The sequence below is a fragment of the Cyclopterus lumpus genome, chromosome 14 (genome assembly GCF_009769545.1).
Source record: "Cyclopterus lumpus isolate fCycLum1 chromosome 14, fCycLum1.pri, whole genome shotgun sequence".
In the NCBI taxonomy this organism is placed as follows: domain Eukaryota; kingdom Metazoa; phylum Chordata; class Actinopteri; order Perciformes; family Cyclopteridae; genus Cyclopterus; species Cyclopterus lumpus.
In genome coordinates, this window is record NC_046979.1 from 9,176,880 (window position 1) to 9,203,898 (window position 27,019).

Below are 27,019 nucleotides of genomic sequence, written 5' to 3' on the forward strand. Positions count from 1 at the left end.
GTGATTCTGGCCTATTTTGCTTCTGTGACTTGTTTGGAGTTTTGGAGGTTTTTGCAGAGGTGTTTGCTCATATGCATGAGCTGACAGTATTTTCTGATTTATGGAGTGATAACAAGAGGAATCCAAGAATTGGATTTGATTCTAATCTGTCAACCAAATGAAAAAAGAACTTTGACCCTGGCTTGATCGAATGTTCAGATTTATGTTATGGAAATGTATCCGCACATATTTGGAGAAGAGAATGCCTCATTTGCAACAAGACATAACATTCAAGAAAACTTGAAATATATATATATATTAATTCCCTAATACTGTGGAGGTTTCATGGTGATATCTATTAGATAAATAAAAAAAACCTTATTAACCTGGGGTTTCTCCCCTCAAAATTGCGAAATCAGAGATCGGGAGCATTTAGATTGCCTCTCAATAGCTCTCAACATGTCGACCATAAGCCGGCAACGCTTGAATCCCGCTACCTTTGTAGCTGGTTGAGGCAGAGACGATTGTTTAAGGTTAGACATTGACCTTGTGTAGTTAGGGTCAGGATATCCCATTGATCAGCGCATGAACTAATCAGGTTACTGGTACCTCAGCTAGCATTGACACCTGGCCGGTCCTAACGCCTGAATGCCACACAGGGCGGGTCTTCCAAATAAAAGCAGTGGGATTCATAATCGCAGCTAACGATATGTTGCTAACAGTGCTAACAGCGCAAACTACGTCAAAAGTGGCCAAATAATTAGCTACGCTTCCACGACGACGGTGTCGGTCGGGACAGCACTATCAGCGGTAGCCGCCATAAAAGAGCGGTGCACGGTTACCAGTGGGGCGAAGCTAAAAACTATCTATACAAAGCAAATAGTCGTGTGCTGGTATATTATGTTCAGAATGTGGAGCTCATTAAGGAGTTAAAACACGGTTCCCTGGCTGATAATGAAATGGTCAGAAAGGGAAGTAAAGCACTGTGAGGCATCCAAGCTTTTATCTCCAACAAAGAGCTCCGCCAGACCGAGAGCGTCAAACTGGGGTTATTTGTCAAAGTGAATCATGCTGATTGCACTGGACACACACGGAAAAACCACCACCTTGTAAGCCGGAGCTTAATATCAAGAACCTTTTGACAGAAAGCAGAAATGCCCCACAGCTAACTATCATGAGTTCTCTAATAAACAGGGTATTTAATCTTTCATGCATAACTTTTGTGTTTTTTTTAATTCATTTTCTATTCACTGCATGTCCATGCACCTTCTGGTGAGGCTGACTTTGGGCTCCACCCCAGCCCACTCTGACTGGTACCTCCAGTATTTCCACGGTGGGCGGGTCCAGGGCTCGTTGGCTTTAGGACCCAGTGGCTCCTCCAGCGAGGCGGCTCGGCTCTCAGACTGAAGCAGACAAAGGCGAGGGGAGAGACGGCGTGCCGCTATCCTGCAGTATCGACTCACGCATTCACTCACACACACACACACACACACACACACTCACTCTCCTCTCCTCTCTCTCTCTCTCTCTCTCTCTCTCTCTCTCTCTCTCTTCCCCCCCTCCCTTGCACACACACTCCCTTCTCTCCGCAAGCAGCGACGCAGGTGAGTCCGCTCCCGGGTGATGGGATTATCCGCAGACTTTTTACTTATTGAAGGAGAAATTAAATTGGCACATAATTTGGTTTTCATCTGAAGTGGGTGAGTTGAGAGATGACATCTCAGGTATTTGTGTGTGGAATAAATGGTTTTAGGTTTTCCAGATATGAGCAGGTGGATTGTGAGTAGGTGTGCGCCTACCCAACCCCCCCCCACCCCTTTTTTATTTTTATTTTTTTTCCCCCCTGAAGAAAAACTTACATTTTTCTGCAGCTGCTCTCTGCCATGTGGCCACATCATAAATGAGAAGTCTGGCATCAGGAAACTTTTAGTTTTTTCCTCCTTCCTTGTTGCGACACAGATTTTTAAACTGGCTGTGTGCGTGGTGTGTCTCTGGATGTGCTCACTAGATTAGCTCCAGATGAAGAGGACCGGAGAGTCATAATGTGGTCGCTGGTTTGTAGGAGTGTGCAGTCACCGGGGTGTTGAGTGGGTGGCTCAGCCAGGAGCACACAACCAGCCACAAATATCAGTGATTCCACACATTGTTGATGCAATGCTGTTTAATGCTCACAACGGCCTTCAGCTTTGGGGGGGTGGAGGCTTTCATTGAGCTGTGGTGGTGATTTGTATTCAGCTATTGATGGATATCTTTGAGGTATCAATCAACCACAAAGAAAGCTGATGTAAAGCTAGATGGCATCTCCTTTTACACTGCAAAGCGTAGATGGTAGTGTACCATTACTGCTTCCACGATGCACTTTTTGGACTTGTGCTGGAGAATGTGCCTGAGCAGTGATGGTGATGTCACTGTGAAGGCAAGGAACCCTGTTTGAGACAATGGACTGTCCTAGTTGATGCTCCACTGGGAAGGGTCACTGTTAGCTCAGCCCATTAGTGCAGCAGATGGGCTTGAAACCTGGCCTTTGTCAGCTGAGGAGCCCCCCCCCCCCCCCCAGAAGACCCACCCCTGTCAGCATGCCTGTCATAAAACCCCAGTCGGCAGCACAGCCAGGGGTTAGCAGGGGACTGGAGGGGCCCGCCACATGGATGGGTGGCGGCAGCATGTTTCCTTCCATTCTATTTTAATGGCCGCTGTTTGTCAACCATATGCAGCATGCAGGGAATTAAACCAAGGAGGACAATGAAGGATTAGAAATGGAACAAATGAGCATGATTAGATCTTGTTTCCTTCATTGGTTTAGATGGTTGGAATGAAAAGGGTGACAATGTGTTTAGGCTGTTCATTAGAAGCAGAGCTGTGTGTCTAAGATGATGGTTAAATCTGAGGCTAACAACCATTTTCTTTATTGAGTAAACTGAGGATTTTCTCTACAGTTTTCTCTAAGTGATTAGTCAATAAATTAGCATAAAAGTGTCCGAGGTGAAATCTTAATGTCTTGTTCACCTGTCAAAACCAAAAATATTAAAGTTTACATTGATGAAAAGCAACAAATCCTCAGATTAGTGAAGCTAGAATCTGAAAAAGGTTGGCATTTCTGCTGGAAAAATGACGAACAATTGTTCATAGTTGTCAGTTAATCTCTTGTCTGCCAGCTACTTCATTCATCTGCTACTCATTTCAGTTCCATTCGAAGAAACAAACAGACAAAACATTTCTGACACGTGAAAGGAGAAGAAGTAAAAAAATCTTTAGTTTCACATGTTTATAAAACCACAACACAAGACTGCAAATTCACATTGTTGCAATAGAATTCAAGTCAAAGCCAATAAATGACCAAAGAAGCCACATTGTGATGTTAAGAATTGACCATCGAGAAGGAAAACGACTTAAAGCATCCTAAAAGACTTACAGTATATGTGTTGTTAACAAGCCGCTCCGAGATGACATGAGTTCAAAGACCGGTGACCTCATAGTCAATAGAGTCAAGTCCTGTAAACTGATTATCACCCGAAGGAGACACAAGTGACATGCATGTCAACTTTTCCTTATTCTGGCATTTTTGTGGAGATCACGGTTTTTAAAGTCTTGGTCATCTGCACAGAAAAACAATGGGTAAAAAGAATATGCCCGCAAACTACTAAACAGATGGAGATGCATGATAAAGATGCCATCACTCTTAAGAGGGCTTTATTGGAATAAGTGTATATTGACAATGTGATTGTGTCGATAGACCTGAGCTTTAAACTGTGCACAGATATTCTCTTTCATGTGGGTGGGTGTGAGTGTTTAATGGGTGTGCATCAGTGTTCTCTATGAAAAGTATGGTTCAATGAGTTTCTGTGGCCTTTGAGGACCGGGTTGCGGTCATGAGGTGCAGGTGGGAGGTTAACAGGAAGAGACCAGTCCTTTTTTTTTTTTTTTAATGGAGAAGCTGCCTTCCGCCAGTCCGTCTCATAGCATAAGTGGTTTATTGTTTGTTGGTCGAACAGATGCATATTTAGCATAATTTCTGGGGAGCAGGAAGAGCTTGGTCTCCTGTAAAATTCAAATATCCACTATTTTGGGACAAATGACGGTTAACATTTTCCTTCAAATGAAGAAACCTTTTGATTTCAGTCTAATGTGGTGACTTGCATTTGCGTAGAAATCCACCCAGTAACGCACAGACTGACTCACTGTAACACACAGCCCACTTAAATATTAAACACTGCTCCGAGCTTCCATTATTTATACTGATGTACAACACCACAAGACTTGTTGATTTGTTACATTGCAAACATAGTGTTGCTACACATACACATTTCCATTCCACTGAACACATTGGTAGAATATTATCAGCTGGAAGTATTAACAACAGCAAAGAAAAAGACAAATTCCTCAAAAAAATACATCCTGACACGTGTGATCTAAACAGAAACAAGAGAATATTGTTGGCTCCTGGAGATTTTTTTTCTCAAATTGTCTATCAAAGACTTATTTAAGACCTGTACCCTTGAGCTTTATTAATAACTCAGGTGCCAGATTCATCTGATCAAGTCACAGGCGTATGTGGGTGTGGCAATACATAAGAGATATGTGTTACATGCCTCAAAAAACAAAACGGATGTCGGATTGCAATCTGACATCCAAAACATATCGGAACAGTAAATCCACCTTTTAACATACAATTTATTTTCAGTTTAATAAATTTGTACCTCTTATTTATTAATCAAATCTTTGCCATTTGGGAAACCTAACTAATGTGTGCCATCTGGTTGGTCAACTATCTTAATCTCCATCTGTGTGTAATCCTATTTTCCTACCTGACAAAATATACATTATTTAAATCCCACGTTGTGTGAAAACTGATTAAACATCCGAATCGCCACAGTGCAGGAGGCCCATTGAATCATCTGGGGAAAAAAACATTTTAGTGTAAACTTGGTAAAGGATGAGGTGCCATAATATGCAGCGCAGTAGTTCAAGGACTCAAACTTTCTATCGGTGGTGATTTTATTTCCTTCTTTTTGACGGAACAGGTTTCACGAGTGAAATACTGAAGCCACATCCACATTGTTCTTTTGAAGTGGTTGGGATGTGTCATCACTCACTACTTCTGTCTGGAAACTAAAGACCAGCATTCAAAAGAAGTTCTTTAGTCTCACTTAAAATGATTAGTGGTTTAATTCAATGTCCACCTGTATGCATCTGGTGAAACCATTTCCATCTTTAAATAATTCCATGTTTAACCTATAATAGTGCTTTTAGTCAATAGGTTGACTAATTGGGGGTCTTAATTTAGTAAGTTATCAATCATGTTTTTTTCATGTTGCATGACTTTGATTTAAAGTGGTGCTTTTGGTATGAATCTTTGTGTAGAATTGTTTGAAAGCGAGTCCTCTCTGAATTTCTCTGGTTGAGGACAGCCCTAACTCATAATGAATAATAACGGGAGTAAAGCACCACATTCGGTTTATGTTTACTTGAGTAAAAATGGATTGAAGAGTTTTAAGTCCACCTGAAGGGCAGAATTCATGTTTTTGGTAACTGATGGCAGACATTATCCTCATACTAAAGGATATTACATTAATATGACTAATCAGACTTAGGAATTAATGTCACTTTATCCATAGCTTGTTTGGGCAATGTTGCTGGACCAAGTTAATATAGTAAATCAAAACTTTGTATTATTGCAGCGTTTTACTTTGTGACTTAACATCCATCCTTTGTTTCCCCCAGACTCTCCGGAGCTGGTCACCACCACCGAACATCTGTCACAACCATCTCAACTTAAGTCATCATGGAGCTAGACTTTGGACATTTTGACGAGCGAGACAAGGCATCCCGTAACCCGCGCGGCGGGCGCCTGAATGGACTTCCCAGCCCGACCCACAGCGCCCACTGCAGCTTCTACCGCACGCGCACTCTGCAGGCCCTCACCAATGAGAAGAAGGCCAAGAAGGTGCGCTTCTACCGCAACGGAGACCGCTACTTCAAGGGCATCGTGTACGCCGTGGCCAACGACCGATTCCGCACCTTCGACTCGCTCCTGGCCGACCTCACGCGCTCTCTTTCGGACCACATCAACTTGCCACAAGGTGTCCGCTTCATCTTCACTATCGATGGCATGCGCAAGATCGATTCGATGGATGAGCTAGAGGAAGGTAAGCATATCCTGTCGGACGCACCAAGCACTTCTTCTAGATGAGGGACCCTTTTGGATTGTGGTTTTCTGTGCTGAGAAGATTTGAAGCATAACATTTCTACTTCGGAGATTAGGAATCTTATCTTTTCGGTCTAGACTCCTGTAATCTCTTCATATGATGTATCGACTTCTAATCTGGGGGGTTACTTCGGGCCAGTCTATTGACACGGTCCACCTCTTTCAACTTTCGGCACATTGTATATTTTGTTTGGCTATTAAGTGGAAACACAGGTTGTGTTGCAGAACGGTTACTCCATCATGAGTCTACCTTCACAGATGTCCTGAACCAGCTAATAAAGCTGAAAGCAGGTCTTCTATCTTGGCCTTCACTGTACTCTGGCGGGGGTTCATACTGAGCTGTAAATCCAGCCCTCAGCTCAGCGTGGAATAAATGGTTCAGTAATAGACTCAGAAATTGATTGAAGAAGCCTCCAGTCACAACTTTCAACCGTCTCCTTAGTAACAGTGGGTGGAATTAATTTCTTAATTAAAACTACACCTTTTTTTTTGTATTTTCATTCAAGTGAAAAGAAAGGAGTTTTTTGTTTTGTCCTGTCTGATAGATGAGGTGGTATAAAGGAGTGGGTGTCTGTTGTATTTGTCATGAGAAGTGATTTATGTGCGTACAGATTTATGTTGCCAAAGATGATTTCAAATCCTTTTTGCTGGTGGAATATCATCTCTGCTTTGCACCAGACAAGATGATCTATGCGTCTGCCTGCCGAGGAAAGTCATATTTTAGTGAAAGCTCTGCTTAGATTACTTAACTTATATTTTTAGATCAACAACCATCAATCAGATGTTTCTCAAGATGAATTCATAAAGACCAGCTTTAGTCCTGGTCCAATTTATGAGATTGTTCTGAGGAAGTGGACGAAGTGGGGGTGAAGTTAGAAGATAAACTGCAGCGTAATTTGTTCAACATCTCTGCTCCTTGAGCTGCTTAGGAAAGATAGCAGTGTGTGTGTGTGTGTGTGTGTGTGGCGGTGGGGCATTTCATTGTGCTTCCTCTTGTGGGGTATAATTAATTGCTCAATCTCCTCTGCACTGTATAATCCAGTTCCGTGACTTTTTGGGTTTTAGGTGTAATTTCTCCACATTTGGCTTAATTGTTGCCTTCTGGATTCTGCTTTTGTCCAAATTTCTCTTTCCCTCCGCCTCCCCTACTTTAACTCCACTCCCTGTCTGAGCAAGAACGGCACAATCTGCTGTAAAGGCTGGAGGTCCATAAATGGTGACAAAAATGGAAGATTGTGTCGAGAATTGGATGATGAAGATGGGCCAATTTTAGGAAAGGACATTTGTGATTAGGCTGTAAACTATTTGAGCCCCTTGACATATTGACATTGTCTTATAAAAATGGTAATTTCAAAGAATTCTTGGACCTTTTGATGTATGAATAATGACCAACAAAGAAGAGGACATCTGTGTCTTTTCTGTTCAAATCATGAAAACAAAACCATCCCAGTTGAATTCAACCACCCAGATGCTGTAGTTTCTGTGTTTAGACATCCAATCCAGAGATCCATGCTGTCCGCTTAATACGATTGGGACGATTGGCATTTAGTTTGTGGACCTCCCTAAGGATCAAGAAATAACATTTTGAAAGCTCAATAGCAAAATGTCTCTGCAGAACCAATTACTCAAAGCCTGCCTGTGAACCGTTTTTTTGACACCATCTTCAGGATGTGATATTTTCTCAAAGTGAAATAATTTCTCCCGTCACATTAGATATTTGTCCGAAAGCCCGGAGATTCCCCCGCTGTTCTTAAGTGTCTGATAAATGGAGTTCCTACAGGTTCAGATGCTTCTGAACCGAACGACCTCTGGGAGTCAGAGTTGAACCGCCGAGTGCGTTACACTCACTAACCCAATGTTTCTTCTGCCTTCACAGGCGAAAGCTATGTTTGTGCATCAGAGAACATCTACAAGAAAGTCGACTACACGAAGAACGTCAACCCCAACTGGTCCGTGAACGTAAAGGCCTCGGCGAGTCAGAAGAGCATGCAAGCCTTCGCTGCCAAAGCCGCTGCCGATGCCAGAGAGGGAAAGGACTTTGTTCGACCCAAGCTAGTGACGGTGATGCGCAGCGGCGTGAAACCACGCAAGGCTGTGCGCATCCTGCTCAATAAGAAGACGGCGCACTCCTTCGAGCAGGTGCTCACCGACATCACAGAGGCCATTAAGCTTGAAAGTGGTGTGGTCAAGAGGATCTACACACTTGACGGGAAGCAGGTATGTCTGACCTTGAAGCCGTTGCCCAGCTTACAACAAGCTTTTAGGTGAAGGGCATTGGATCCCATGTGCTTCTGCAAACCAAAGTTTGAAAAACTAACCTCTAAAATCCAAATGTACCGAGCCACGAAAGCCTTTCTTTGTCTGCATTTGAATAATGCGGGATAGGTTCCTCTGTTGTAGAAAATACTGGAACAAAGGTGCTTCGGTATGCAAGTAAAGTTATCAGCTACCTGGTCTGTGGTCGGCATGAGAACAGAGGATCATTCATGTGTCCGCCCACACCCAGCCGGGTATCAGGATCAAAGGGAAGCAGGGGTACAAAAGGTTTTGGTTATAAACAAAACACACAAAAAAACAATTGAATTGCATCTTCAGTGAATTTATTTAAGTCTTCTATATTCAAAATGGACACGGAAGGTAGAGGACAAAATGTCTGCCCCTACCTTCGGTCAACAGTGACGCTCCAGGACCATGAGAACCTGGAGCATCCATGAGATCAACCTGTTTCACACAATGACCTTCATTGTCTGCAGTCTTCATTCTGACTTTTGTCTGATGCAACATATTCTCCTCCGTAAGCTGCAAGCCTTCATTGTGCAGTTGGCTTTTAGGCCATGAGTCCATCTGTCATTGAAAGGTCCTGGGAAGGACAAACCCTGTATTGCTGTGTTTGATCATCTTGCCCCCATTGTTACTGCCTCTGGGATTGTGCATGCTGGCAGTTTAATAAAATGGTGAGAAAGTAACTCATGTCAAGCAGGATGCTCAAGATATTGTAAACGTATCCTTCTCGGGCAACTCGTAACCCTGAACTGACTTCTGTTCAGCTCAGAAGCAGTCCTCTTAGCTTTCTTGTGCATATTTCATGCGCAGATAACTCACGTTTGGCATGATGTCAAGTAGAATATGTAGCTCTTTTTGGGGTTGCAGAGACTCATCTGAATTTGGGGCTAAAACATTTTGAAAGCAAATGATCAGCCTCCGGTCATCAGACCTTGAGCCAGTCAATCCATCAAAGACACTGGCACATCTGGATTCTAGGCATGATTTCCCATTTTTTGTTTTAGAGGATGAAGATCATAATGCGGAAATATCTTTTTTGTTGCATAAAAGATGCCCCAAAATACAGGTCAAAGTGTCCTTATCGACCTTGACTATTCTCTGGCGTTCAGTTAACGGATCATTTGGCAGAAATCAGGGCGCCCAAATCCCCTCGAGGAAAAAAGGTTTAGTTTCTGCTGCGGGGCAGTTACTGACATCAGACCTGTATATTCAATACACAAAAGTATGAGATTAACGGTAATACAGTGTCTCCTGAATTAAAACAATCTGGAATAAATGCTTGATTTTTATCACCAACATTACAACCTTGTCAACACACTGGCAATAGTTAAACAATTTAAACTGGGAGAGGTACACATCAGACAATCATTCTTTATTTCACGGTAAACATTGAAACGCACATTCTATTAGATATGCAATATGTATTTGGTGTAAGGCTAACTGAATCTTATTTGCTTACCTGTTGAATTCAACAGTAATATATCTTTTTTATTTCTGATGAGCAGAGAACCTGATGTGCAATGGGACACAGCTGAAACAAAAGCTCATCAAATGATCCACATGAGGCACACAACTTTACCTAAAAGTCACTCCCCTGGGGACGCCGGTTGTTTTCTCAACACACTGGCGAAGCAAAAAGGACGCCGTGTTTTATTCATGGTTGTGCTTTATTGGAGCAGCAGGGTCAGCCACCTGGAAGGCCGCGGAAAGGTCTGTGAGACGGACCGGCTAAAATATCCCCGATATCAACATGTGTGCTACGTTATAAAGTACGAAATAAAATGTGTGCGAGCTGGTTTGGTCCAACGAATGGGGTGCAGCATAAACATTTGGTCGTAAATATCTTTCTGTGCATAAAGCGGTGACCTTTTTGACAAAAACATTAAACTTTATGATAAAATGCGTCTTGCAGATAGATGCAGGGACCGATTTTCTCTTGATAATTATTTCACTCACACCTGTTACTGACTGCACAGATCACATACCTTTTTGCTTTCCAGACCATAGTGAGTTTCAGTTAATTAACGGAGGCGGGATGTGGAGCAAGCGGGATGTGGAGCAAGCGGTAAAGCTACGAACACGGACATCTGTTCCTCAGTCCTCTCTTTGATATGGTTAAATGTTCACTAATTCTCCTGTGGGGACCTCTTCCTGTATTATTCATTACAGATGGACTGGGGATCGGGCCCCGCTGAGCTCCTCTAGGTGCTGTACTTCTTCGTCTTTTTTGTCCTCTGGATTAATAAGGCTGGAATCACATGTGACTTGGAGGAGGGGAGGTGCGCTGAAATGATAGATGGGGGAATTTGATTTTTAATGCCCTCTCCTCGGGGTGCAGTCTGGCTGCCCCGGGTCTCCTACCAGTTTTCCTACAGACACACTTGCTTAGATGTTTGGATGTTGTAACCACCTTATGGAATATGACTCTTATTCTTATATTTCAGTGTGTTTTGTCTTTGTGGTCGGGCTCTAGTTAGGATTGGTTCTTCTTGCCATGCATTTTGAATATGTTGCCACAAAATTAATTTAATAACCACCTTTTTTATGTTGGCGGTTTCAATCTGAGTATATTGATTAATTTGTCTTCACTGGAGATGAAGATGACTTATTTTGTGATTAGTGTCCACTGCTCTTGGACTCGTGCCAGTTTCCAGAGCAATGCACCGAAATGTGAGAAACGCTGCGCACATTATTGCGGCGTCTTTGTGTGCAGAGGCACACTGCAGCTGCTCTGTGGTGGAGGTGATATGGTAGAAGCAATATTGATGCAGTGCCCGCCCCTCCCCGACTCTGCGCCGATCCTCCTCTTCCCATTCCATTGCGATAGCTGCTGGGACTGGTTGCTAGGAGACCACATCCCAGGCACAAAGAGAGCCCAGCTGGTGTGGACTGGTCTGTCAGATACCACATCCTGTAGTGGGTGTGAGAGTTTACTATCAATGCAAGCCTCACATGTCATGCTTCTTTTGAATATTATTATTTTTATTTTTTTTACCTGTATTCGTTCTTTACCGCATTTGCTTGAGGAGTTTTAAAGGAACAGTTTGTGGCCGAGATGAAATGTGATTCAGGATTTTAGAGCGCCTTTTTTTTTAAATGCCTCATTTTCCCTCTTGATCTTCCTCCATTCCCTTAGTGCCGCGGCGACTCCACAGACGGCCTGCCCTCCTCTTTTGTCAGTGTTGTGAACAAAATGACTCCCATTTTCCCCTCGAAAGCTGGTGCTTTTCACTTCAATCAGGAAGGGTGGGGCCAATGGATTCAGGAGTCATTTTCCCCTGCTCCGAGCAAATTAGGATCATTTTTATTTTCACTGATGGGTAATACAAATTCCCTGTGCCTAAAAAGAAGAAGTACATTTATTGATGTGCCCTCACAGCTTCTTCAGGCTACATTAAATCAGAGGGTTTATTTAATTGCTGGCAGCCATTTTGTATCCATTCCTTTTTGATAGAGGTGTCTGCATAAGAGAAGTGTTCTGATTTGCATTTGAGATCCCCTACTTGTTCATCTGAATTGCACTTTGGCATCTACTAGATGCCAAATCCAAACGTCCCCTGTGAAATGCGTTGACGGCTCGCTGTGTTGCAGTGCGATCCGGCAGCGTTTGCAGAAGGCTCATTATTCTGACCCGGCTGAGAAGTGAGCTTTCTATTTAGGTCTTTCTTTTCTTTGTTTTTTATCAATTTGTCAACAAAGAGCTGTACAGGAAAATAAACTGATGCTTCAGGCACGCTCAAGGCACAAGGTCACACTGTTATTGTCGGAGAACAAAAGATTCCAACTGTCTTTAAAAGTGAATAACTAGCGGTAAGAAATTATTCACTGAATAGAATATGTACTTTGGAATGGGTTTAGGCCTTCTTAATGTCTAAAATAAATCCAGTAATTGGGAGGAAAAGCCTGCTTTTCCTCGGTTATCAGTGCTCCTGCAGTCGGCCTGCTCTTTGCCATGCTGCAGAAGCAGTTGTCATGGCAATAAGCTCTGCTGTGATTCAGTTTGTGACAATGGCTGTAATACGCTGAGTGTGCGCTTTACATTGGGTCTTACCTGCTTACCCATCACCACAGCTCACTGCAGTCACATATCACTAAAACGTGTGTGTGTGTGTGTGTGTGTGTGTGTGTGTGTGTGTGTGTGTGTGTGTGTGTGTGTGTGTGTGTGTGTGTGTGTGTGTGTGTGTGTGTGTGTGTGTGTGTGTGTGTGTGTGTGTGTGTGTGTGTGTGTGTGTGTGTGTGTGTGTGTGTGTGTGTGTGTGTGTGTGTGTGTGTGTGTGTGTGTGTGTGTGTGTGTGTGTGTGTGTGTGTGTGTGTGTGTGTGTGTGTGTGTGTGTGTGTGTGTGTGTGTGTGTGTGTGGGGGCAGACAATCAGGCTGACAGAGGGGCGTGGTCCCCATGATGAAGCATACCGAGCAGGCTTGGTAGACTGTATGCGTCCCCCCCCCACACACACACACACCCTCCCCCTTTTCTGCACGAGGACCACATCAACAAGTGAGCATGACCTGCGGGGAAGAATAGGAAGCACAATTTAATAATGCTAAGGCCACATCAGTCAGCCAAATGGAAAGCCTGCTTCCTCTGGGGTTGGGGAGGGGTGGGGGTTTAAACAACATCATGCACCAGCTGCTCCCTGTGACTGTGCAGATACCGCTGCCGAACTGGCTCATCTGTGCTCCAAATGCATCCGGAGCACCTACAGTAGCACACACACACTGTACCAGTGCACCAAGGTCACAGACGGGTCAGAGAGGCAACCGTCGGTAACGATCATCGTTTGAGTGGGACAAATCACTGCTCGAATAGTGGCTCTGTTTGTATTTTGATCCACTGGATATTTTGTAATTCAATCCATCAACTGAGCCTGTTACAAAAGCACACAACCTGTGAAACCCTCAGCTGAAATGGACAAAATGGAGACGCTGTGTTTTGGAGGAATATTCCGCTTGGTGCAGAGGCGCTGATATTGATCAGGTCTGTGTGCCTACGGAGAAAGAATTGGTGTGGGAGTTTACCCATGGGTTTGCAAAGCAAGGTCTTACTGGCTCTTTTTCAGCCTTTTGTCTTTTTTTTCTTCTTTCTTTCTTTTTTTTACTTCACTTGCGATGCTACACAATATCACAAGATCATTTGCTCACGGTGAGATTTGTATTTAGTTTTTTTTGGGGGGGGCTTTAGGCACACGCTCTGCCTCTACCTTAAGCCACCCCTCACTGTCATATCCTCTGCTGACTGCTAATTTCAAGGATTTTATTTTTAACTGACGAGTATGGAGGCAGAGGTAAACCCTTATCAACTGATCTGAGATGACTCCTCTATGGTGTCCGTCACAGCACAGCAGATTAGTATAATCAGTTTTCAGTGTTTGATTTTACTGACTGACCATTTGCTGACTCCTTAGTGCCGGTGGTAAGCCTTTATGTGGCGATTAGATGAGTCACGACGGAGTCAAAACAGCATAATGCAACATCGAACCGCTTTTCTTCTGCACAGAGATAAATTAACACGGAGTCTGGGGATTCTCCTGGTCCAGTATCTGTTGGAGATCTGTCGTTCAGTTCATCCTTTAAGCAGCCCAGTCGGAGCCGTAATGAATGAGCAGCAGCTTGTATTAGACAAAGGATGCATGAGCTTTGTTTGAGGATGTTTACTGCGGCTTCACACACACAAGTTGTAGTGAGGAACTGCTGTTTGTTTTTTGATCTGAGATATTTAATTTGTAGTGTAGACCAAACTGTTAAACAGTCTGGCATTGATTTTAGGTTTAGTTGCATGTAGAGTGCTGGCCTTAGCAGAAAATACATATCATACCATATTTGACAGAAAACTCTGCTCAGACTAGATTATGACTTGTTTTATTACACACATTATCCTAATAACCTTTCCCTTTTTTATAGTCAACTATTGCCTCTCTGCAAACAGATGAGGGTTTATATGTTACTCTCTTCACGATATATATATTTTAATGATGCTGGATACAATTTGTATGGTTTGGTTAATTTGGTACATTGGCTTTCATTGGTGAGGCTGTAGGTTGTGGTCAATTTCACTGAAGCTTGTTACCTCGTGGTTTGATGAATGCAACTTGTATAAAAATGTCTCTGTCATCTGAGTCAATTCACAGACGTGTTCTGTTTTATAGAACAAATGTGGAATTGACAAAACGCTAACACTAACTAACCACTAACTTGTGGACTCTCTTCTCGCCAAGAAGTTAACAATTAGAAGTTAACTAATACAGAGGGCGATTGGCCGTGACCTCACGAAATGTCTGCGGAGTGTGGACCGTCGGGCCAAAGGAACTCTGAATAATTCAGTTGTTGTAGTTGGTGGATCACTGCGTAGCTGTTGGTGGTTTTTGGGGGGGTCATGTGGTCCTGACAGCTGGTGAGGCAGATTAGGGGATGGGCTTGGTGGGTCTGAGGGTGAGGGGCACCTGCAGTCTGGAAGGAGACAGTTTTACAGAAAACCCCACCCGCCTTGCTCCAATAAACAAACTATATATATCCAATAAGCAAACTATATATATATCCAATAAACAAACTATATATAGCCAAAAGCCTTGTCATCTAATTAGTGACGCGAATGAACGAGATTCCCACTGTTGCTACCTACTATAGCGAAACCTTAGCCAAGGGAACAGGCTTTGCAGAATCAGCGGAGAAAGAAGAGTGTGTGTGTATGTGTGTGTATAATCAACAATTCAGAGGCACTATGTATCTTTAATAATGTATGTATGTATGTATGAATTGTTGATTGCATGTGCAATATGACAGTTTTTGAGAATCTGATGGCATCATTTCTTCTCATATTGTCCCTGATTTGGCTGCCAGGTGGGTCTCTGACGCACTTGACTGACCTTTTTAAAATTGAGCGCAGATCCTTCTTAACCTATATCCAAATGTTCCAGAGATGGCCTGTCCTTTCTTCACTGCAGCCATGTTTCAAAGGGACCTTGACATTTTACATTTGATCTGATCACATGCAAAGCAAAGCTGTTTTCCCTCAACATTTCTATCGACTGGAGGCAGATCTGTTGGGCCAAAATTCACTGTGACAATTAACCCATGATGGGCATCCCATGTGAGGACATGCAAATGCCTCATGCGGCTGTTACTAGTCAGGTTGTGCGCATGCAGGCCAGGTTTTGGTGATGGATGGTGTTTCTGATCGGATACGCACTGTACATTAATTATTTGTGGGCTTAATGATTCAAAGAGCACCAATCTGCACAGTAACTGTACAGCTAATCTGGATTTGATGTGATCCTTGTTGGGAATAGGATTAGTGAGATTTCTTGGAAGGATTCAATGTTTTTGTTGATCAGGAGTCTTAATGCTTTCTGAAACATGGGGTTAAACCCATGTTATCTTGGAGCATACTATGTTTGCACCCTGGTCACCCTGTCTTTCAATGTTTCTTTTGGAAAAGTTCCTTTTGCACAAAAAAAACCAACATTTTGTTTTGTGATGTTTCTATTGAATCGCCTCTCGGGTGGTGCTGCCAGTCAGAAACCACCAGAGCAGACAGAGTCCTCATTTTGAATGGAGATTCTGTTAAAGGAGATTAAGGTAGCAGTCTGTTGGATAAACACTTTATCCCTTAAATCAGCTCTGTACTTAAAGCTATTAAAAACATAGACTAGCTTCCATCTCCTCTACTCCACCCGCTGGCCTTGTGGGGGAGAAGAGCACTTCCTTAATGCCTATGATTCACTGTCAGGTCCACTCATGCCACAAAACCGTTTAACCTAATGAAAGTAACATGCATCTAATCTCTTGATAATGAGCACAGAAGAAAACCCACATTTGCAGCTTTTTAAATTAGACCTGAAAACCAATTAGATTGTGATCCCTGGAGTCAAAGCAACATCTCTGTACCCCAGCAGGGATCTTTCAGGCCTGTATCCAGGGAATGTTGTGGGCCACAGAGAGAGGTACAGCTGTTGGATGCCTCGCCAGCGAGTCACCACCACACACTTTTAGCTTGTCTAGCAGGACAGAGAATCAACATGGCAGCTGCTGGGGTGGGGTGTTCCCAATTTATCTGCAGCTCCATACTTTGCATGTGTATCACAAAGGAAGCCATGATGCATCTTGACTATGCTGGCGACCGTCCCAACACGGGGTCCTATAGATTCTCTGGTCATGGACCTCATCAGAGAGACCAGCAAGAGAGTCTCAAGTCAGTGAGAGAATGAGCTCTGTGAATATAGCCCGTGGGTCATGTCGTTAAATTCAATTAGTTAATTTGTCTTGATCCAATAAGTCCAGCGAAAAATGGCAACTGGTGTCGAAAGGCAAACTGGAAATGAGGTTGAGATGCTTTGTAACAAATCTCATCGGCAGCAGGAAACACAGCTTTTTAGCTTGAATGACTTTAATAGGCGTGCCTGAGCTGGTAACAGCGCCTGTATAGTGGAGAGGAGAAGGTGTGGCCCAAAGACATCTGTCCTCTCGGGCCATATTGTGTCAACAGCTGCTAGAGAGTGGAAAAAGACCCTGGGGAATGAAGTTGACTCATTTGAACATTACAGTGTAACTTTACACTCTCTGTTTGGGCTTTTCTTTGTGTTTTTGTTTCATGCAGCCACTGTCGCTAAAGGCATGTTAACATGACAAGTAAACACATCGGTGGGTTAGCTGACTAAATCCTTTGGCTCGCACACACTGAAGACTTTACTCTGTGAATTAATCCACATAACGGCTGTGCGTTTACAGAGTTCATCTTTTTGTTTTTTATTAATTGAATGTAATCGGCATTTAACATCGAGTCTATGAGCTAATCATCTTTGGGGCTTCTTCTCTACAGCTATTAGCCACGCTTCATCGCGCTGGAAATACCTGTATGGATTACATTTTTAATTTCTCCTGACTCGTTTCAAATTCACTTTATTGAATTATGAGTAATAAGGTAAATATAATTGGATGAAAAGGACTGTCCTCAATTAAAGAAATGCTTAGTCGACTAACTGAGGAGTTTATTTGGACAGATCCGTAAAACGGGTTTTTCCACAAAGAATCGCACAAAAGCACCGCTTTAATTTTGTGTTTACCAGATATGTGTTCATATGTGTGAACTACTGATCGACTTAGAGATCTTAGTCAGCTGATAAACTAACTAAGAAAGGTCAGTCAGCCCTATAGATAAATATGAGCAGATTATTCTCTGTCTAATGTTCTGAAACCCCTTCAGAAAGTGCACTTGATCAACATTTCAAACTGATATTTTTCGGCACGCTAGTGGCACGGCTCTAGGGGTGACTATGTTAATCTGCCTGTCAATCACTTCACCACGCAGAAATATCTTAAAATCCATTCGATCGATTGCCGAGAAGTTTGGCACACACGTGTTCATGTTCCTCTCAGTATAAATTGTCTAGGTCAAAATGATGTGTCCATTATTTTGTTACCTTCAAAGCTATTGATGCCTCAGCTGTACTTTATGAATATGGTGAACATTAAACTTGCTGAGCGTCAACATTTTAGCACGGACTTTGTGATCATGTTGGCATGCTGGTCGCATTTAGCTCAAAGCCCTGCTGTGAGTACACTAAATGATGGTGATGCAGATTGAGGGTCTCAAATCTTCTTCTTCTGGCTTCACAGGTTACCTGCCTCCAAGATTTCTTTGGAGAGGACGATGTCTTCATTGCTTGTGGACCAGAGAAATTCCGCTACGCCCAGGACGACTTCTCTCTGGACCAGGACGGTGAGCGCGGCGACGTTAGTCCGTATTTTACATCACAGACATGGTGATGAATCAGCTTTGTGTAATATTATTGTACAAACCATGACAAACACACGGTATGAGCTTTATAATAATCATGCGACAATATCGACTAAAAGAAGATTCATGAAATGCGTTTGAGACCCGAACATGCTCTGTGTGTAATGATAACGTTCACATGGAGGGAGAGCTAAATATCAAATCAGTGCACCATCAGGGGCTCTTTTGACTTATCATAATGGAGTGTTTTCTGTAAAAGATGTTCATTCACATACAAAGCTGTCTGCTTCTTTAAAGTGAGGAGAAAAATGATGCATGTGAGAGGGATGCCGAGAAAGAGAGGAGTCCGTTATCTGCAGCCAGCAAAAGGGTTATGAAAAAATGTAGAGAAGAAGAAGAAGAAGAGGAGACATTAATCTGTCCGGTGACGGGTTTAGGCCAGCTGATCTTTTGGTGCTGATACTGCTGAAGAAGTCAGGGAGAGAAAATGTAAAAAACAATCCTCTTACAGAGTCTCTCTGCTCCCCTCAGACCTGAAAATCCTATTTTTAACAACCCACTTCCACCTAATGTCCCCTCCTCGACTCGTTCAGTATCGTCTAAATGTCTTTTAATCTTAACAGCCAAGATACCGAGCTCATTTGTCATTACGCTCCCTTCATCCTGTCTCTTTCCCCCATCCACCCCCCCTCAATGGAACCAAAGCTATATTGTTTCATTCAGTCTATAATAGCCTTGGGGCAATAATATTAAAATTGAGCATTCAGACATCACGGAGTTGGCCTCAGTGGAGTTGAGGAGGAGCGATCCCTGTCTGATGCGTTCCATTAGGACCCTCAGACCACTCTGGATGAGGATTTACGGTCCGATCCTGATGTTTTGGAAGGTGATTCTCCCCACAACGATAAACGATAAGTTTCCTTTTGTAATGCGTTTAAGGAGATAATCAATTTATGCAAAAATCTTAAGCGCACATGCCATGAAAGACTCCCTCTATACTTTTTGTTTGGGCTCGAAATGAACGTAAGATGTATTTATTTTCTCCTTTCTTCTACTGACGCAGCTTTTATGCTCGGTCTTGGCAGAAATACCTAAATGGATTTAAATCCCTTGTGGTTATTTTTCCACACTCCTTATGTTAAATTCAAGACTGTGATGGACGTGCAGACGGAGAGGAGGACATGTGTACCTGCAGCTCTGTTTATGCAGCGACAACATCAGTGTAAGCTGAGGGGGAACCTGCGCAGGTAGACACCTGGGATACTTAGAGACCACTGAGTAGACGAGACAGGCCGCCTGTCTGAAGCCCCGTCAGCGGCTTGGTGGCAAACGACGGCGCACATAAATGTACGTCTGCATCCGCCAGTGTGTGAAGGTTAAGGGAGAGAAGACAGACGTGGTGCGGTCCCAGGAGACGGAGGGAGGACAGAGAGTATAATTAGCATCAAAAGTGGAAGAGCGGGGGGGGGGGGGGGGGGGGGGAGGAGGAAAGAGAGCCTGACAGTACAAACAGGGGGAGGATGGGGGGGGGATGCAGAGGGAGGAGGAGTAGCAACGTCTGGAGTCTGTCTTCCCTGATTTTATACAGTGACCCAGAATACACTGCATACATTTCTATATCATTTCTATAAACGCTCACTGTTATGTGCATGAATTCATAAGCGACGCACTTGAATAATGGAACAAAAAAACAAACTCCGAACTAGGAAGATGGCAATCAAACTATTCACAGTAAATGTTGGGAAATACCATTGTCCATAATATAATATATAATTAGTTCCATACTGATGCCAAAATACCTTACTTTAGGTATAATGAACCTCTCCCATTTAACAAAGGAAGCAACATTTCTCAAATATTAAATGTTGTCTAAACACTGACAACATGACTTTACATAAATAAAACCAATAAAAAAGCCAGTTTGTTGTTCCAATAATGAGTTGCATAATGGTATATCTTACATAAAGAATAAGTAAACTAAGACCACTTTTCTGTACTTGTCGTTGCTCAGGGCCAACATGGACACGTGTTGAGGTTTGATTTATAATAATTAAAGTCTCGGGCCCACCAAGCTGCTGCTAGCTGTCTTGCTTCAGCGTGTTAAACACGGATGATTTTTTTTTTTAAAACAAAGCACATCAAAATAATCCATTCTGCAGAAAATTAATTCTTTGTTTCGTGTTGTATTTTATGCTTCTCTGCTTATTGTCCGTCGTCTTATCACACTCGTGCTCATGTGGTATCGAGGTGGAGCGTCATTTCACCGCCAAACATGAACACACGCAGTCCACGATTTCAATTTGATGTGACGTTTTCTCACTTTCCTCCTTTGCGCTTCTTTCCACAGAATGCCGGGTGATGAAGGTAGCCAAAGCTCAACGTGGATCCATCAGGAGTCCTGGTCCCATCAGGCGCATCAAGTCTCCTACTGAATCAAGTGAGCCTGTTATCATCTCACCCGCACCATAATGCCTCCTGTTTTAAAGTCCAGCAGACCAAAACACAACTAGACCTTTTCTGTTCATACATTTATACATAACGTAAAGGAGTTCTCCTTGAGGATCAATAGGGTACAATAGAAGATTGCAACAAATACCAATCGAGCTTGCTTCCAATGAGCGAAATGCTAAGGTGAGAAACCGTTTTTGTTTTGGTTCGTCTATAATCTTCATTTTGTTGTCTGGAATTTTTAAAATGTGAACAGAGAAGGAGTTAAAATCCTGGATCCTGTGTGTTTTCTGGAGTCTGACTGTTTTTTTTCCTGGGGGGTCCAAACAACACCAGCTCCTTAATCTCACAACAGCACCACCTGAAACCCTCTCATACTGGAGCATTGGGACAAACCCGGCCTCTCTTCATTGAGGCTAATCTGATTAGATTTAGAATAATGTTGCTATTGCAGATTCTTAAAAAAACAAAACATGAATAAAACATGAAAAGTAAACAAAGGCAGTGTAAACAGCTTTCAGCTGTTTGTTTGACAATCAGCCATTTTAACATTTAATAATATCCAGGAGGCAGGAGAACATAAACTGGAGCTTGAATCTTTTATGGCATCAACAGCGTTTAACTCTGGAATAAGTGCTGGACCTCTTTGTTACAATGAGTTTATGTGGCTGCACCGTGAGCTGCTTGTTGCCGTGAAATGTGATCGGGTTCAGACATGAGGAGAAAAAGAAAGCAGTTTTTCTTTCGACAGCTTTCACGTAAACTATCAACACTGGAGAAAAGAAAACTCTCCATAAGATATGTCTTTTTTTTCTCATGTTTCACATAACTGGTTCAAGTTATGCATGTGCTAGATTATATCATTATTACATTTGCATTAGTTCTCCCGCTACTTACTACTTTACACCATGATGGCATACCCACATAGAGGTTTTGCTTCTAAAGCCTGTGAAGGTATGAGCAGCCTGACGGTGTCTCTCAAACAGTGGACAGACGGAGCAGGTGACTTATTACATCCCCTGGAGGATAAACACAGTCGTTCAGAGGTGGGAGCACTTTACACAGTATGTGGGGGGTTGGCGTCTCCAGCTCTGCGGGGCTCCTCAGTCCTTCAGGAGCTCTTGAATATTTTATTGATTACTGATGGGGCTGACGGCCTCTAAAACAGCAGATGGGGAGGCAGTAAACTGTTAGGCATTAATCACCGCTGTGATACCTGAGAGGTCAGCGGGGCGAGAGTGGGGTTGTGACGGATGAGACGTATGTGACTCGCATGTGTTAACCAGGATTACTACGCATGAATGGGGTGTGGAAGGTTACTTTTTAGTATGCATGTCATATTTTTTTATGTCGCCACCATTTGCCAGGAGTCTGTATGAGGTTGGAATACATCTTTTAGGATCTTCTATCTTTTCCACAACGATATAAAGATAAAATGATAATCATGTGAAGCCAAATGTATGCATCCATTTAGTGCATGATTTAGATTTAAACCTTTCCTGACATGCATTTCAAGCATCACCAATACAAAAACCTGCACAATATGACAACGTGTTTTTATTATTAAAGTTGCATATATGTATGTATATGGCTTATTCTGAGGAAACAAAAACACAACAATTCTTATTTTCACAAGATTATACATTAAAGAAAACCTACTCGTGTTCCATTTATGGCGATAGGTCCCCCCCCAAATGCTACACAGTATTCTTTTTAATATTGGGATCACTATTGAAATGCAGATATCTTGACTAGCGTTGTGGATCTGGCTAAAGCAGTGAAATCTTAATCGAACAGGAAAAACTCTCGCGTAACGTTTGCTTCCAACTGTCTCTGAATGCTCCTCCTGCCTGTGAGTCGTTAACGGCTCAACAATGGATGTGCAAGTGCCTTGATATCTAACATCTAAATATGTCATTTACACAACAGTTGGCCTCATTACCTGTACTTTCTTCAGCCTCTGACATAAAGAAACTGCTTGTATTAGGGGGCACGGTGTGTTTGCTCTGAATCAAACAAAGTCATCTTTTATTAAACCTTCCCTCACTGGACTGAGTTTTCTACAGAGGAAGACTAAAACTAGATGTAGAAATCTACAGGCAAAACCTGGACAATGTGAGTAACTTGGCTGTATACAGAGAAAATGTGACTCTGCCGTTGCTGCAGCTGAATGTTTGGTTTCTAAATAAAACAGCTGCACTCTCTCTGCTCAGTATTGTGTGGGGGAGCTGCTCATGTTTTAGATATTTTTTTTGTGTTTTTAAACAAGCCGTTTAAAAGTCCACATTTGTAAATGTGTCCGAGTGTTTAAAAGAAGCCAGTGGCATTGAGTTGGTTAACAATGAAGCGTTGTGTTTTCAACGCTCAAATTTACACTGGCCATCTGGCTCATAGTCTTCAGAATTCTTTTCACCTCTTTAAAAAAAAAAAAGAAAAAAAAAGAAGCCTCTTTTTAAAGCACTTAGCACACACAACTACATCCTGTCGCTCTGCTCATAGATATAAACACAATGTTCCACACAGAGGGGCTCCTAGCAACGTGGCACGACGCAGAGTGAGTGAATAAAATGTCATCTCGCAAACACGGAGCTCATCAGCCACCTAGACCTTGGACCGCCGGTGTCCCCCCGTACACTGAAGCCAAATGAGGCCACAGTTCACGAATTACTTTCCTCCAGAGCCAAGAGAAAGTTCAGGCCTCTTCATCTACACAACTGTTTACCTCTTTTCTTTTTTTTTGCTCCCTCATCCCTCTCTTTCCCTCTCCTCTTTGTGGGCTCTCTCAGCCAACGGGACGGGCTCCAGCAGCCAGCTCTCCACCCCGATTTCCAAGCATTCCCCCACCTCCACCCCCAACAGTCCAGGCCTCAACAACAAGCAGAAGGTACCCGGAACTCTTTCCCTCTCCTCACCATTTCATCTTTTTACCCTTTTTAGTCTCCAAATCCATATTTCATTATTTTACTTACTGAACAGTAAATTTACGAGTGTGATTTTGCCACACTGTGTTTGCAGGATCTCTACTTGCCCTTATCTCTGGATGACGAGGACTCTCTCGGCGAATCGATGTAGACTCTCCTCCTGCAGCCAACGTCCTTTTTGGCCTGAAACACAGAAGTTTTTATACCTCTGCTGCGTTCCGCCTTCACTCACAGTGCCACCTGTTGTCTAGGAGAACCATCATTTGTCTCTTTAAGGCCTTAGCCACCAGGGCTACGACACCATTTGCTGCTTGAGAATAACACAAACCACTTTCTTTTTTCTTTTATTACTCTTTTTAAATCCATTTGTAACAATCCGCTCACCGATGTTCAGACGTACGTTTCCATGTGAGAGTTGGTCGCTAATTTCTCAAAAAGGGCACACCGTTCACTGACCAGCAGATTACACGGTGTAAAAAAATGTAACTTTGGTCTCAAACTATTTCTTAAAGGATGCACTCTTACTTTAATATTTCGGTCACAGAATTCCAAGCAGCAAATGGACATTTCTAGGGGTGTTAGTCAGAGCTGACTCAACTTTTTTGTATCACTTGTATTCGTAACGTTTCTCCGTGTCCTCCTGTCCTACAGTCAAAGGTGTGAAAGGTAATGGTTCCTTGTCAGAAGACATCTGCAAAGCCCGATAAAGTCTTTCTTACCCGCTGTAAATACTGTGTATAGCTATCCATCATAACATCTCTGCCCATTGCTCCGCTTCCATTACGTCACTCCAATGTCCGTCTAACATTTGCTCAACATGATACAGGGTATGGTCAAAGTGAAAGAAGCGCCAACAAAACCAAGTCCCACCACAGAGGATCAGTGGGATGCAGCTCCCGACTGGGGAGGATTATCAAAGCCTCCTCAATTCACGTTCCCAACTGAATATATAAACGGGAGGATTATGAAACCATCTTTAAAATGACACTTTTAAACCACAAGGGAGACCTCAACAGACTTATTTTAGCGGTAATTGGTATTCATCTTGTCTAATCGGGGACAAGGAAATCACTTTGTAAGAAAAAGCATCCCACGTCGCCCTCAGTGAAGTCTTTGTGTTGGTGTTTCCTCCATTTTGACCCTCTACATAGAACGTAGGCTCTTGATGGTTGATACCATCTGTGTTTTAGATTTTCACAAACTGCAGTGCATGATATTGATGAATGATTATGGAACTTAAGACAAAGCTGATTTGAAGGACCTAATGGTGCATAAAAACAACCAAAGGAAAAAATATGAGGCTCTTTTTTTAAAAAGAAGAAAAGAAAAAAGGAGACAGCTCACATTTAGTATACCGTCTAAATCATTCCCTTTCGGCCAGGTGGTGACGTTTTATAGAACAATATGTGAAATTAAAAGATAAATAAAGGTGTCAAAGCCAAAGTATGATGTGTTAAGGATGATGACCTTTAGACTAATAATTATAGAAAAGGGAACTTTATTAGTTAGTAAATATGCTGGAGGAAGCACACCTGGAGATTTATGCATGTTACTTTTAACGCATCAAAATTAACGTTGAGATTATATCATAAATCGTGCTCATCCTGGGAGATCTGAGTTCTAGCAGGGCGCTAAACGGTAGTTGGGTTGCTCCTATTTTGCATGGCTCAGCATAGTTCTCTGATACAAAAAACTTAATGTTCGTCTAAATCTGTGTGGGTTTTACATTTTTATAAAGTTTTATTAATTTATATTAAAGGTACTTGTCTAGGATTTCTTTCTTGTTGCTCACCTGAGCTCTTTAACACTAGTACTTTTTTCAAGTCTCTGTGTGCAACTTTCTACGGCCATATTTCCTTTTTCTGTCGTCACGACTTGCTTCGTGTGTCTTACAAATCCACTGAGAAGAGTTCTCTCAGATGTTTGCAGGGAATCAAGCCTGAGAATCGCTAAATTGGACGATGCTGAAGCACAAAGCAGGGAGCTACTTGGTTATCACAGCAACAGACACTTTACGGTCTACCTGCCAGCATTTAAATGCGTTACGATTAATTTTTTTTTATTCAAATAAGAAAATGCTGCACATGTAGTATCCTTTTTAAATTAACATCTATGCATTCGGATTCAAGAATAGTTAAAATAATCTTCTTTTCGGTAGGAATTACCTTTTTTATACCCTATAAGCGTAATGAGAAAAAAACTTCAGACAATGTCCATTCAGTTAATTGATTGTGATGATGTGACAGTCTGAAAGTTGTAGGAGGGATCTGGTGCCCGTCCTCTGGATTAGCTGTTTCCATCAGTTAATGCTCACCGAACGATCTGGTGCTGAAAAGCATCTTTGTCCTGCAGGGAGTGCCGTCACGCCAGCACAATAGCTAATAATATCTGCTAATCCAACCGCAGGGACAACTCACTTTTCCCACCATTTTGTACAAAACCCCCCAATTGTTGTCACACAGTTCTGTATAACCTTTACATGCTAATAATGTTTTTTTTCTTTCCTTGATTTTTTTTTTTTCTACAGCTTATTACAGTGCTACAGCATATAACACGTGAACAGAAAATGTTGGTTGTCTTGTGTTAACCTGCCTCCACCGTGTGAGACGGATGGTGTGAATTCATCACCTACAGTGGTGCCTTTTTTTCGTTCTTTTTTTAGGATTACTGTCTTTTGATAACAAGAATGAAATGGGACATTGAAGGCTTTATCTTTGTTAACAGCTGTTTGTAAAACATTTTTAAACGTTGTGAATGATGAGGCCTCCCAACCCACTTTGTTTTGTAGAGCTACAGGACAATTTATCATGGTGTAAATACGCTCCCTGCCTGTTCTTTCATATGTATGCCTTTCTGATCGGATGAATGACTTTTTGTTTTTCTTCGAAATTACCAATGTCCTTTTTTAGTGGTATTTTGCAATGTCACAGTGGCTTGTTTCAGTGGTTCATTCAGTGTATTAACCGGTATCCTTTTGCAATTAAAACAGTTGTATTTCACCTCTCTGGTCTTGAATTTTGTTTTACAATGATTCCAACTTTTGCTCAGATTTACGCACATTTTAGTGTCTCATTATGTCTCAAATCACTGCAACAATGCTGATGCACATATTCCATCCATAACTCAGGATTTTACAATCGAATAGTGTGTGTGTTTGCATATTGAATGTGTTCAGCCAATGCTGTGTGCTACAAATCTTCTGAGAGACATACAAGTAGATAAAAGATTGAGTTAAAAATAGTATTGTGTTCATGTGGAGATCACTACATAACCGTCTTAATAACCATGGGAACAGGAACTACAACTCTCTCATTTCCAACAGTCGCCAAACATGTCAAACAGCTGAACTGTTAATGTCTATTTATTAATCAAGACGTAATACTGAATGATGAGGTTTAAATGTGTCACGCCCTTTTGTCTATATTGGTAAAGTTTCTCAGAATTAGCGAGCAAA

At 42.4% G+C, this 27,019-nt stretch overlaps 1 protein-coding gene across 1 annotated transcript; it reads left to right on the plus strand.

Annotated features, from left to right (window-relative positions):
* The first annotated feature begins 1,486 nt into the window (after positions 1-1,486).
* Positions 1,487-23,987, plus strand: LOC117742659 (neuronal migration protein doublecortin-like). The gene is made up of 7 exons (XM_034550221.1): positions 1,487-1,583; positions 5,701-6,125; positions 8,061-8,401; positions 18,076-18,178; positions 20,544-20,633; positions 23,431-23,528; positions 23,660-23,987. Exons 2-7 carry the CDS (start codon positions 5,762-5,764, stop codon positions 23,714-23,716), a joined length of 1,053 nt encoding a protein of 350 aa, XP_034406112.1. The 5' UTR covers positions 1,487-1,583; positions 5,701-5,761; the 3' UTR covers positions 23,717-23,987.
* The last annotated feature ends 3,032 nt before the right edge of the window (positions 23,988-27,019 follow it).